The 14,262-nt window shown below is 34.2% G+C and overlaps 1 protein-coding gene across 1 annotated transcript; it reads left to right on the forward strand.

The window, feature by feature from the left end:
• The first annotated feature begins 7,071 nt into the window (after positions 1–7,071).
• Positions 7,072–13,993, forward strand: LOC128226284 (uncharacterized). The gene is made up of 4 exons (XM_052936167.1): positions 7,072–7,083; positions 7,449–7,889; positions 10,671–10,865; positions 13,610–13,993. Exons 1-4 carry the CDS (start codon positions 7,072–7,074, stop codon positions 13,991–13,993), a joined length of 1,032 nt encoding a protein of 343 aa, XP_052792127.1.
• Positions 13,994–14,262: the final 269 nt, after the last annotated feature.

Here is a 14,262-nt window from a genome sequence, read left to right on the forward strand (position 1 = left end):
CACATAAACGCTTGTCGGTACCACGAAACGGTAAAAATGCCAAAGCAATAATGAAATGGCCTAGCAAGCTACATAAATACTTTTATGTACCATAAATGTTATATATATAACGTGCGCACCAGCGAAAACATAGTGAGCTTTAATAAACATTATGATATAGATGCATAATATTACTGTACGAATAATTATACTCAGTTCGAGTGATGTTTCACCTAATGCAATAACATTGTTAAAACTTACATACTGTTTTCAATACGTGCTTGGAATTGGTACGGACTATAGAATGTCTGCTTAATATAAGGGTTGATTCGGTCACCTGAGAGCAAAGTTGAGCTTGTTAGCACGGCCCACAAGAAGTTGAAACGGAATTGTGTTATACATTTTCATACATTTGTGTCTAGTACATTTCACAAGCGTAAAACTAAGGTGAGCCCCTTAAAATATTACAGATTTTATCTTGAAATATTTTGTAACATTACCAAAACTTTTACAAGATGAATTGAAATAAAATAATCCAGCTGAAAGCCTTTGAAAACTCCACAAAGCATTTCTGTAGGACTCTGTAGGAAATACTTCTGGGATTTTTACTAATTACTTTATAGTATAGTATTGAGTTATAAGTTAAAGCGTTGGGTTTTCAGCATTTTGAGAACATTCCCAAAATAATCCATATTATGCGGAGAGATGTCCAGGTTTTCTGGGAATATTACTAACTGGGTCTTGAAATGTTGGTAACATTACCAAAACATGGAAATATTACCAGATGAATTTAAACAAAATTATAATTATTTCGCTTAATTTTAAATCATTCTGTTCTCAATGATTGTATATTATATAATGCATACTTCATTATTAGTTGGTTTTCATTTTTTGTTCCAGAAAATTCAACAAACAGGATTTTATGTTTGTTTAAGTAAAAATAATGAAGTGATCAAGTACACTGCGCGTATTAATCGTGTTAGTCCTTTTTTATTACGTGTTGTTATTCAAAAGACATTGACCATCCAAACTTTCTGTGCATCTTTCATTTCATCTGTTCATTTTTAAGTTCTATTGACATGGTGGTATTGTAAACAAAATATAATAGTACATACCAACTGGATCTTGAAATGTTGGTTACATTACCAAATCATTTTGGAAATATAACGGGAAAATAAATTGGATTTCGAACAATGGCCTTCAGTCAACATGTGTTGCTTTGAAAGCATGGATTTATATAATGAACATTAGATTGTGCCAACTTACCATTATAGAGACCACATAATAAAAGTCATGCCATCAGAGTACAGAAAAGACTTCTCCACATCTTTGATAAGTATTGATGGAACAGAAATAAACACACAAAGTCCATATGCTCTAGGTTTGCAAAGTCAAATGTACAGTTAAATTCAACTTTATAAGCTTTAACTGGATTTGATCTAAATAGTGGTTCAATGTTTCTTTCAGAAATATGCACACTCTAAATTTCAGATAAACCATTGGCATAACGATCTGGTTCGTATGATGTATTGAAATATTAAAAAATCATGATTGGATTGAAGATGGAGACGGTTAATTGCTGATAAAGGATTTACTATTCATAGGGAAATTTCTGATCTAGGTTTGAAACTGAACAGTCCACCTGTTGCCATAACTAACAGTCAAATGCCTGCATTAGATACTTTGTAAACAAATAAGATTGCAAAACGCAGATTTCATATTGAATATTATTTTTTTAAAGTTAAAACATACAATATGTTAAATCATTGAATATAAACTTCTCTGTTTCAAAACATTAATAAATTTAGGTCAGTTTGTTGTTACCTGACACTTTTTCAGAATGTTTTTAAAAAGGAGAAAGTTAATTCCAATAGCAAATAAAGGCCAATGTACTTCAAATAGCTAAACAATATTGGATTAATAGTTCTTAAGTTAAACAAGAATGCACATTTCTTAAGCATACTTTTTCTTATTTTATTCATTTCCAGTTAGCATAATGTTCAATATGATTGACCTAAAATAGAGTATTAACCTGGTATAACAATATCGATCCAATTCGAACATCACCCAGTGGAGTCAACGTTGATAATGTTGATACGTTGGGGATGGCTATCTATCAAAGGCGTGCCTTCTACTTCTGAGAAATGTTACAGTTCATCTCCATTTTTGTTAGCCCTAAAATGTTATGTAGTCTGCGGCAATTGCTTGGTAGCGCTTTTAGCATTTTTCCCTGTACGAGCCTTCCGACTTCCGATTTCAAATCCCATGGTATTGACTGCATATTGACTGACTCGCTTGTGTGAAAGTATTGTTTACTTCATCGGTGAAGTTTGATATTCAGGAAACGATTTGCTTAACAAACGTACATTAAGTGGTCAGATATGGGATGTACAGTATACGTCATATAAGTTATATGGGTTAAATGCGTCATTTCTCTAGCATTCCTATTGTTGCCTTACCAAATATGGACTATAAACTGGCTTCAACATCTGTTTGTTTATCAAAACTACAAGAACAATTAAGGGTGGCATATACGGTAGTAATCTGATCGTCTGTCTGTTCGTCCCTCCCCATGGGTTACATTCAATATCTGAAGAAAGTTTTGGCTCAGGGACTTGACACTTGGTAGTATGATTTGTCACGACCAGCAGATGAACCATATTGATTTTGAGATAATTTGATCAAAGGTTAAATTGGTGGTGCTCTTAAGCTGAACATATATTTATGATCAATATCTTAAGAATAGTTTGGCCCAGTGACTTCAAAAGATTATAAGCAGGTTGGTCATGGACCAGCAGATGAACCCTATTGTTTTTTATGAGACCCGTAGCTGAAAATACAAAAAAAATATCAATCATTGAAAAACGCTTAGCCTCGAACTTGGTAGAGGTCACTCATACATGACCTGTTCTCTTTCTATTTTGACGTCAGTTGGGCTAAGATCAAGGTCGCGGTGACAATGTGCTAAAAATCTGATTTTTTTCAATAAATGAAGAATGCTTGTATCAAGGTATCTCAAACTTGGTATCCTAGTAAACTTCCTTTTATTCATGCTTCAACAACATTCGCGACGTTTTTGTTGCCTTGCATCACAATTAGTCTTGTTATAATGTTAACCCGGTTCAGTAGGCTATTAAATGCTTCAAAATGATAAGTAATTTGCCCTACTACCTCTGCTTTTCTCCCTTAAGATCCCCTTTTTGTTAAAAAAATGACCAGCTTTTGTCGTCACTTGATTGTCGTCATCGTCGTCGGAGGCGTTGGTTAAGTTTTGCGTTTAAGTCATTTACATGGAAACTATCAAAGGTATTATTTTAAAACTTAGGAAACTTTAATGTTAATCTAACACCCTTCATTACATTGTACCTTAAAGATGCTGGGTCTCGGATGAATTTTGATAGATTTTGGGAATTGGACATAGCGTCTTTAATTTTTGTTGGATTTATTTCAATTTTCACAGAAAATAAATGGACAATGCACTTCAATATATCAGACGGGTTTTTGAGTCACGCATTTGGAAGGGTAGGTGGAGGGTTTAGATATTTTAGTATTATTGGACTAATTTTTTTGATGTTTTGAGTTTTGTGCTTGGGTCACTTACAAACTATCAAATCAATCACTTTCAAACTTTGGAATACCTATTCAATATCAAATGTACAATAGTATAAGTGAAGAATAATATAAAAATTACATTACTCTGTAAGGTATTAGTCTGGATTAGTGACCCTTCTTAACTTAAAAAATGTTAAATACGCAATATTTGTAACAGTCAACATATTCTTGAAATATTTTCTTGCAAAATTATATGATGGCTACCTTTTAATCATAGAAGATTTCTACATTGATGTAGAAAAGTGTGATAAAGTGTGCTCTGAGGCATCTGTCACAGTGTGTACTGTCTGCAACAACAGTTTATAATTCACATCACGACCATATCTACACTAACATTCAGAGAAAAACGGATAAATGCTGGTGTATTTAAAAGTTACTTCTCAGACCACAAACCTATCTGAACAACATGCAGTTTGACTCTGTAATGACTTAACGAAGTTTTGTACACCAATGCTTATTGGACAGAAACTAACAATATTTATCTTACCATTTTTCTATATAAAAGTAATAAACTCGTAAAATGTATAGTGAATAGTTAACAGGAATTAATCAGCTTATCTCATTTGGCTGTCCGTACACAACACTCAGCTTATGAAGACAGCTATCTGTCCAACTTGAGGATCTCATTATCATGTATTTGAACTTGGATTTATTTGCACATGGTATATTTTTGTTTCATACTTCAAAAATAGCAGTTGTGTGAAGTTATTATACAACATAAATGCATTGTATTCAATCCAAATTCCGAAGATTTATATCAAATAAATGAACTGTAAAAGGATAAAATTAGACAAGTGTTCAGCACCCACAGACGGTGCTCTTGTTATGAATCCCAGTTCTTTGATCCTTGTGTGTTTTCATTTCATCTGAACTCATCTTGTACTTGTTAATGACATGTTGTGCTATCTTTGAAGACTTTAACCACGTAAATGTCATGGAATGTATCATCGTTGAAGTCCGTAAAAGCACGTAAATGACATGGAATGTATCATCGTTGAAGTCCGTAAAAACACGTAAATGACATGGAATGTGCCATCATTGAAGTCCGTAAAAGCACGTAAATGACATGGAATGTATCATCGTTGAAGTCCGCAAAAACACGTAAATGACATGGAATGTGCAATCGGTGAAAACCGTAAAAACACGTATATGACATGAATTGTGCCATCGTTGAAGACCGTTAAAACACGTTAATGACAATGGAATGTGCCATTTTTGAAGACCGTAAAAACACATTAATGACATGTTGTGCTATCTTTAAAGTTCTTAACCACGTAAATGACATGGAATGTGCCATCGTTGAAGACTGTGAAATACGTAAATGACATGGAATGTGCCATCGTTGAAGACCGTAAAACACGTAAATGAAATGTTGTGCCATCTTTAAAGACCTTTAATAGGTAAATGTCATTGAGTGCCATCTTTGAAGACCTTAAACAATTGAGTGTTTATATTCGGTAAAAGTTAAGGATTTCCTATATCTGTACACAAAACCACATGATACCAACACAACATGGGATCACCACGCATCAATGAATCTGTGTGTCTGATACCCTTATTATGTGGTTATTGCATTTTTTCCTAGCCATTTTTTTTAATAATATAGAAAAGGATTTATTGAAAAAATATCAAATCGGTTTCCAAATGTTTAAAAATTCAAAGAAATATTACAAATTAAACCTGATGATAACAAAATGAATTACATGAATGTACATAAATACCTAAAATAAGTTGTTGATAATTTTACTTTGAAAAACGAAACATAATGCACTCCTCTGTTTGACTCAATATGCGTTATGTTAGTAAGGTGTCGTGTTAAATTAATTATAAGTAACACATACTAATGTTAAGCAGAATTAGAGATATGAAATGCATACTTATTTATTTTATGTTTAGTATATATATTTTTTGCAATGCCTGAATATATATAAATATTATTCTCATTCTCTTTTCATCGTGTATTTGTGAAATGAGTATGAATGAATGAACAATATCTCTAAGTCACCAGCCTTTTATAATTATTACATCATAAAAACAATGTCAATTTTGTGCACGGTTTTAATTAGTTTATAACCTTCCAATGATGCTTATCTTAAATACCATACATGATACGCCTAAGGCAATCATTATTTTCTCATTAGATACATTGTAATTATTGGAAATATTTGAACACATTTATCTAGGGTCATCTGGCTGAAAGGTTTGTTGTTATGAAGTGTAAATTTAAAAAAAAAACATTTTATCACAACTTTTGATTTGGGTTTACAGTAAGGTTATTCCCCAGGGAATAGTTGATTCTCCAGTGATACATTTAAGCAGCAGTTTGGCAGGTCAGTGAAAAATTAAATATTACTATGTTAACATGGAGATAATTATTAAAAAAAATGACTTAAAATAACGTTATTTTAAGGGTTTTTTTTAATAATTATCTGAATGTCTGTTTATTTTCGAGTCGGGATGTCTCAGAGGTAGAGTGTTCACCTCCCGTTCAAGAGGTCTCGGGTTCTATTCCCGGTCGGGAATAGTTCTTGTGTCCCCTCACATTGACACCCAATACGTACTTGTACGTTTGACCTAGTAAGCGGACGCCAGAGTGTTTAAAATATATTGTAAGGCCTAAAAATGGTTTGGTTTTTCGTTTTAAAATTAGGTAGGGTATGTAGAGGTTTTATTTTTTTATTTGTTTTTTATTGGGCTTTATATAAGAATGTTATTTCATCATTGGATGTTAAAGTTATTTTCAGTATAAAGCATTCAAGGTTTAAAACTGCGTATTGAAAAGCAATTCTTTTTTTTCAGTTTATCATTTTTTTTTAAACTGAATATAAAAACGGTAGCGTCGGCGACTATTTCGTAGGTAGGGTCGGGTAACCCGAACCCAGTGTAATTTTTAGGCCTAAGCTTTCTACACAATCGAGCTAAAATAAACAACTTAATGTTTAATGTAAAACATGTTTTATGTATATACCTCGATCAAGTCGACAGCCTGTTAACGAGACACAGACACTATCTGGGAAATGTTTAATTTATTCATCGGAATCGGAAATATACGCCATTAAGGTACGATATAAAGATAGGGACCCAATATGGAAAAATATGGGGGCCAAAGAGTCCTGTATCAATGGCGTTGCGTCATTCATGTTGAATACGTGATATATTGTGTAACGTGTAATATCCATAAATGAAAATTTTCGTATTTAAAAAAATAATCGTAATTATTGACATAACATTATTAGTTAAAAAACGGCACACTCGAATATTATTCAGGCAGAAACGAAGACAATAGGAGACTATCACAGTGACTGTAAAACTGTTTAATTCATTGTTGAGTACTATTTGTATATATATATACTGAGTGGTCAACATTATATTTTGTCTAGTGAGAAGGCTGTTTTTCTCAAGTTTTCAAATACCCTTATTTCAGTAAATCAGCCGTTAACCGTTATTGATTTTAATCAGCTGTAATGGTAATTTTAAACAATGACTTGCCAAGTTAGTTTTACAGAATATAATGTAGACCACTAAATCAATAAAGATTGTAAGTATGTTCTTTCACAAAAAATGGTTATGCGACTGGCTCGCAACAAACCATTTATTTTGGTCACCATTACGTAGAATTGATCAGAATATGGTAAAGTAAATTCACTTCATGTGCCCTTCATTTACCGTCATAAATTTTAAGGGCATGTCTCAACCTAGCCGATTTGATCCGCCGGAGCTATACCGCAACGAAAAGCATCTTGTGAGAGTTGGCAATTCTTATTATGAATACTTGTCCTTTTTATGTCACCATATGAACATAAATATAATTGTACAACAGTATCCATGTACATGATCTTGACATTATATTCTTTCAGACTCCAGCCCTGAAAATGTTAAGGTCAACGTTCGTATACCTTCTGGCCACATCGTTACAGTGTGGCCTGATCTACATGCTGTATAAAAACCAAACTCGATCAATCACAGCGTCCGATGTCGACAAACAGGATACACCCGCCTTGTCACATGATCAACTGATGGTTGCGGCGTTTCACCAGAAAAGACAATTTGTCGTACACGAGCAGGAGTTCCAGCCAATGGTTATACCTTTCTCCCGGAACGAGTCATTCGACTATAAATCAGCCATGCAGAAACTGAATGATGAGAAAGTAAGTGCGGATGATCCACGGCTTATCAGACTTATCCGGGATTACTACATTGATCCGCCATCGACGGAGAAATATAACCTGGATAATCCGGACAGCCTGGAATACTCCGTTGGCCAAACTCCTTTTGTTGATAGTAGGCTCAACTATATGGTGAGGTTATAATTGGCTTAGTTAGTTTATTGGCCTTTAAAGCGACTCAGTAGAGTGTCCGCCTGCAAAGCCAGAGGTCGTAGGTAAGTTCCCCAAAGATGCAATTGGCATTGTCAGCCCACAATTGGCGTCAAATGTAACAGACTGCACATATTGTTATGTGCATCTTAAGAGGATCGAACCTTCGACCTAATACTCTGCACATATTGTTAGGTGCGTCTTGAGAGGATCGAACCTATGACCTAACACTCTGCATGCGGAAATTCGACCTCGTCGATTTAATAGCCAGTTCTGAATATTTAAGCTGAACCATTCTGATTTGCTTAAAGCATGGATTAATAATATAAGATACTTTTAGTCTTAGCTAGTGTGTGTTATAAATAAATTATCGCTTAAAAGTGCACAAAATAGGTTGATGCAAAATATACATTCTTTAATTGAAAGCATTATCGTGTTTAACTTATTCGGCTCTAATGGTCAAATAAAAAAGCATGTGATTTGTGTAGAGTTAAAATAATATTAGGCCTCATATATGTTTTTTTATTAATAGCTACGTGGCCAAGAATTTCCCAGTAAAAAGCACCAACATATCGCTTATATGTTTTTTATCTGTATATAATTATATGCTTGTTCATCGGTTTTTATCATTTATGTCATATGAGTTACATGATAATGCATCAAAATTAAAAGAAGAAGTGTTCATCAACCGATATTGTGCGCCTTTAAAAGACTACAACTACCACCACCAGCACCAGCACCAGCACCAGCACCACCACCACCACCACTTCTACTACTGCTACTGCTACTGCTGCTGCTGCTGCTGCTGCTGCTGCTGCTGCTGCTGCTGCTGCTGCTGCTACTACTACTACTACTACTACTACTACTACTACTACTACTACTACTACTACTACGAAGAGGAAGAAGAAGAAAAATAGTATTAATACTACTACTACTACTACTAATAATAATAATAATACTTATAATAATACTTAAAAAAATACTAATAATGATAATAATAATAATAATAATAATGATAATAAAAAATAATAATAATAATAATAATAATAATAATAATAGCTTTATTTTATGACGATAGCACATTAAGGCACATCAGAATCTTTTTTGCAATGTGTTCTTTAACTACAAGAAAATAAAGATCACACAAATACAGGAACTTTAAAAGTATATAAAAAAAATTTATCAATCATAACACATGCACATGCACAGTTCGAAGTTTTTTATGTATAAACATCAATAGGAAATGATTATGTAAATTAATTGTCTCAAATTAATTTCAGTTCCATAAATATTAATGACAATGAAAATACGCCCAAAATATTTTGACAGTACAGACGATCACATGAAAATATTATTATCAGACTGATCTTCAGCGATGTCAAACACACAAAGAGGACGAGTTTGTGTCCAAGTTTTATCTTTATTTTCGATAATGGGAAAAAATGGGTCGGCAGGTCCGAGAAACAACATTTATCAACCCTCTCGTCTTAGGAAATGATGTGGATGTCAGACATCATATTAAGCCTCGGGGACTGGATTTTTTAATTCAATTATTAAATATTCTATTAATAGCATTGGTTAAAATATATAATGTTATTTATTATCTGCATATATATCTTAATAAGTGAAGCTATCATTTAAATTAAAAACTTGCATTTCAGTTCTTGTTTCTCACGTTCACTAATTTCAGCCAATCAGGGGCGCTAGATTTTTAAAAATATTCAGTTTTTTTATTGTGAAGAATCGTTACTCATTGGTTAAAACGACTCTTCATGAATAAGTAAGTTGCTATAACTACGCATGCGCATATAGTCAAGCCTACTGTTTGCATATGCAAAGGCGCGATATGAGTGTCAACGCTGGTTTGAATGACGTCACAAGATCTTGCAATGAATGACAGGTCTTTTTGACAGGCGCACGGATTAATTTCAACGCTGATGCAATATGGGAGGGGCAAAAACTAAGTCGGTTAGAATTAATTGAGTAATTACTTCGTGAGTAAGAATATAAGTATCTTCCATGGCCGAGAGTGTAAGATAGGTTCATCCCGACCCGAGTTTAGGGTGTTTTGCGAAACGAGGTTTACCGCGGCTATGGTAGATGCTTTTACTCCCACATGAGTTGAACAAGATTTAGTAAAAATGCTTTTTTTGCTGGAACTCTTTTGTGCGTAGTGAAAATTAATGCGTATGTGATAATTCGTTGTTGTCATGGATATGCGCGCAGTGATTAAGATTATGTTAATAGTCAAATCGGTCTTCAAATAGTTCTGAGGAGGGTGAAGCATTATTTCTTGAAAGGTGTGTGAAAACTGTTTTATGACGACTTTGAAGCGAGGAATAATTAATTAGCATTCTAAATATTGCCACAAGACAAGGTTTTTATGATACTTCAGACAACGGTCTTCAACAAGTAAGGTAACCACAATGTGATGACCATTAAAAAGGAGTTCCATACGGGTACTTGTTTTATCTTTGACCGTGGGCAAGATAAGAACTTCTAGCACGGTCAATTTATCGGATCTCCTTATTAGAGGTAGGAGAAACCACGGTCGCTTCGCTGCTTTCGCTTCCTTGGGTTAATTATTCACGAAGAAATTACTTAATAAACTCTAACCTATACGTGTAACAATATACATGATACCAAATGATGTTATAATAACAGCAAGTTCGGGCATTGAGTAAGAACTAATCAATTTGACGTATACTGACCTTTTGTATAGTACTATACAAGAAATTTAGTATTAAAATTTCTGTTCTTCAGGAGGGCGGTTTCTACATCGAGTGCGGCGGGCTGGACGGAGAGAGAGGTTCGAACACGCTTTTCTTCGAGAAGGTTCGGAGGTGGAACGGCTTGTTGATAGAAGCTGACGAGTCCAACTACGCCCTTCTCAAGGGGAAGCACCGGAAGGCATTCACCATGAATGCCTGTCTTAACACAGAATCGTATCCGGCGATGGTAATGCGTTATATTTAGTTTGGAAGAACAATCAATAATTATATTACCCGATGCCCTATATAAATGTAATTCAGTATGTTCGACTGTTTTACAAATAGTAATTAACGTTACGATGTTTTGAACAGTTGACCGGTAAACAGTACGAACTGTGCCCCGCGCGTGAGGCTACGTCACAGGGACGTCATGAGTTTTACCGAGATTCTAAAAATAAACTGCATATCGTTTAAACTCGTAAATTTCCGGTATTGGTGTTGATATCTTAATTGGTTTACGGAAAATACCGAAGAAATTTCAATCGCATGCGATATTGATGTTCGTTATGAATCTTTAATGTATTCGCTTTACAAAAGTATTTGTCTTTTTCGTGTTTGAACACAATTATATAATCAGGTTATAAAGCAGTTGTTGCATGATTATTTGTGTAACAGTCAAAAATGGTGTACTTCAATGTCGAGGATGACATTCAGAAGTCATCTCCTCCACCTCGGGAGAACAGTTTTGACTGTTACACAAATGACCATGCAAAAACTTTATAACGTTCTAAACTGTAATTTTTAAACTGTATTGGTTAACTGTTATATCCCCGACAAACGAAGTTCGAAGGGGGTATATTGGAGTCACCGTGTGTTCGGTCGGTCCGTTGAAATCTTCCTTGTCCAGAACATTTCTTGAACACTGGTTAAACTTCATACAATTATAGATCATTATGAGAGGAAGTGCTGTGAACAAAAAAACAAAAACAAAACTCTATTGCAGCTAAGTACAAAGTTATTACCCTTAGTTACTTTTTTTTTGTCCGGAGCATAACTTGAAAACTACCAGATGGAATCTGAATGTTCCTACATATCTTTAGTACAGTAAGAGGAAGTGCATAAATGGTGTACACAATGAAAGAAAGTGTAGTGATTAAGAACGATTACTCTATTTCAGCGAATTTCATAGTTATTGCCCTGCATTACCTTTTTCTTGTTTGAAGCATAACTTGAAAACAACTGGATGGGATTTAATTAAACTTCATACAATGGTAGAGCACAATGACAGGAAATTCAATGTTCAAGAACTTTAATATTATTTTAGCTAATTACAGTGTTATTGCTCTTTGTAACTTTTAATCGTCCGGATCATGACTTTAAAACATCTGGTTGGACTTTTGAAAAGTTTTATACAATGGTAAACCGCAATAAAAGTTAGTGCATTGTGTGAGAACAATGACTTCACTTATTTAAGAGTTAGTCTCCTGTATAACTTCTTCCTGTCCTTAGCATAATTTTAAAATTACTCAATGGATTTTATTAAAACAACAGACAGGTTAAGCATGAGTAGTGAAAATGCAGTGTACAGGAACCTTAACTATATATTCACTTGTTTCAGTGTTACTGCCCTTTGTTATTTTACATTATTAGCAGCATAAGTACCAAAGATTGTTTGTTTCTTACTCGATATTATTGCTTTCGTCAGTTGGTACAGCAATTTACACATCGTAAACGTGGTATTCTTGATATCATTTCCTGAATATAGAGAATAAGTCGATAGTGCATTAGATATAATCTCGACTTACAACAGTAACTACTTGGTAGTGGCATTGGCAGTACCGCTCAGAACTATGTTATAAGCAGTGCACTAAGCCCACAAGAGTATTTAGTGACTGTCCCTTACATTTTGACAGAGTGTCAAAATATGATGAACATATGCTCTTTGTTGGCATACAATGCATCAATGTTCAAAACATTCAAGTGCTTTAAAATTCAGTGTTTGTATATCACGTGATAAATTGCGTCAGAAATGCTACGTCTGAGGGCAACATTTTGCTTCGAATGGAGACTTTAAACAAAGATAACTTTACTATTTCTTCACCATTTCAAATGAAACATAGCGCAGTCTACGCCGCTTACGGAGCCCCGCCTTTGCTTTTTACCAGAGTTTAATTGCTAGTTTAGTTTCTTTAAACACGTTGAAAACCCTTTTCACAAAACGTCCGTCTGGCGAAGCACTGTCAAAACTTTATTTTGGAAACAGGTTTGTCGAAGTGTTTGATAAAACTAATCACCTTATCAAACGCCGGTAATAAAACGAAGACGAAGCTCTTTAAGCGGCATAGACAACCCTTTTTCATTTAAAATAGAGGAGTAAAAGAAAAGTTATCTATAATTTAAGTCTTCATTTTAAGTAAAAGTTTGCCTTCCGATATAGCATATGTGACGTTATTAATCACGTGGTATACACACACTGAAATCAGTCTGTTGTCGTTTGAAATAACCTGTATACAATGACCACACAATGTTTAATGTTTATAAACTGTCTCCTTCATAAAGAAGGCTATCAATGATAGCAGTTTTTTAAAATTCATGGAAGAACCAAATTAATGAATACATGCAGTTCGAGCAAGGAAGGATGGATATCTCTAGTGCTCTTTTATTTTGTTTATTTCTCTTCAATGAAAAGTTTGTCCCTCAGCATACCTGGAAAACATTTAACATTATTTTTATAGATTGTCATGTAAGCTTGTGAACTGCAGAATATAACAGTACCTTTATTTTCCTTTTTCTCAATGGACAATCCAAATAAAAGCAAACAAATACCCCCTCCATATCATTGTCATGTTCAGGTGGGATTTCTAAATATTTCACTGCCATTTCCTATCAGGTATTCGCAAAGATGTACCTGTACCTAATGTTGAAATTGTACAATTATGTTAAGTTTAAAATTTTGCTTTAAATGACAATGCATGATGTGATATGTTTCAGATGACGTTCAACAAGGCGTTCAATAGAGGTCGAGTTGTCCATGGGGAGGAGGCCCGAAATTGGATCAGGAATAGACACCTCAAGATTGACGAAGTCTCTGTGCAGTGTTTCCCGCTCTATTCCATTCTTCTCGCGCTAAACCAGCTTACTGTTGATTTCTTCAGTCTTGATGTCGAGGGAGACGAAATGCGCGTTCTTCAGACTATTCCGTTCGATAAAATAGATATAAAAATGATGACAGTAGAATTTATTCACCAGTCTCGTAATGGAAAGGATTTGAAGCCGTTTGTTGAGAGCAAAGGTTACGATTCGCTGTTGAAAGTAACCAGGTGGGATGGACGCGTGAATGATATTATATTCCGAAAAAAAGGTCTCACTCATTGACATGTTCGTACATGTTAAGAAGTCTAACTAATTAGATCACACTGACTTGAAAATCTCACTTATTAGGAAATCTCACAAAATAAGGAAATAAGGAAATAAGGAAATAAGGAAATAAGGAAATAAGGAAAAATAATGAAATCATTTGATAGGAAAACACCTCACTCATTTGGAAACTCAGAAACAGCTTGTGTAATTCTTTGACTGTTTCTGAAGTTTTATTTGATTAGGATCAACCAAATTGATGCAGAGACTACTACATACAAATCAGA

This window comes from Mya arenaria, chromosome 1 (genome assembly GCF_026914265.1).
Source record: "Mya arenaria isolate MELC-2E11 chromosome 1, ASM2691426v1".
Classification (NCBI taxonomy): Eukaryota; Metazoa; Mollusca; class Bivalvia; order Myida; family Myidae; genus Mya; species Mya arenaria.

Bases quoted from the DNA above. Each gene is read 5' to 3' on its own strand.
- LOC128226284 (XM_052936167.1), top strand. The intron at 7,890-10,670 runs GTGAGGTTATAA...TCTGTTCTTCAG, and splicing joins ATAGTAGGCTCAACTATATG to GAGGGCGGTTTCTACATCGA. The intron at 10,866-13,609 runs GTAATGCGTTAT...GATATGTTTCAG, and splicing joins CAGAATCGTATCCGGCGATG to ATGACGTTCAACAAGGCGTT.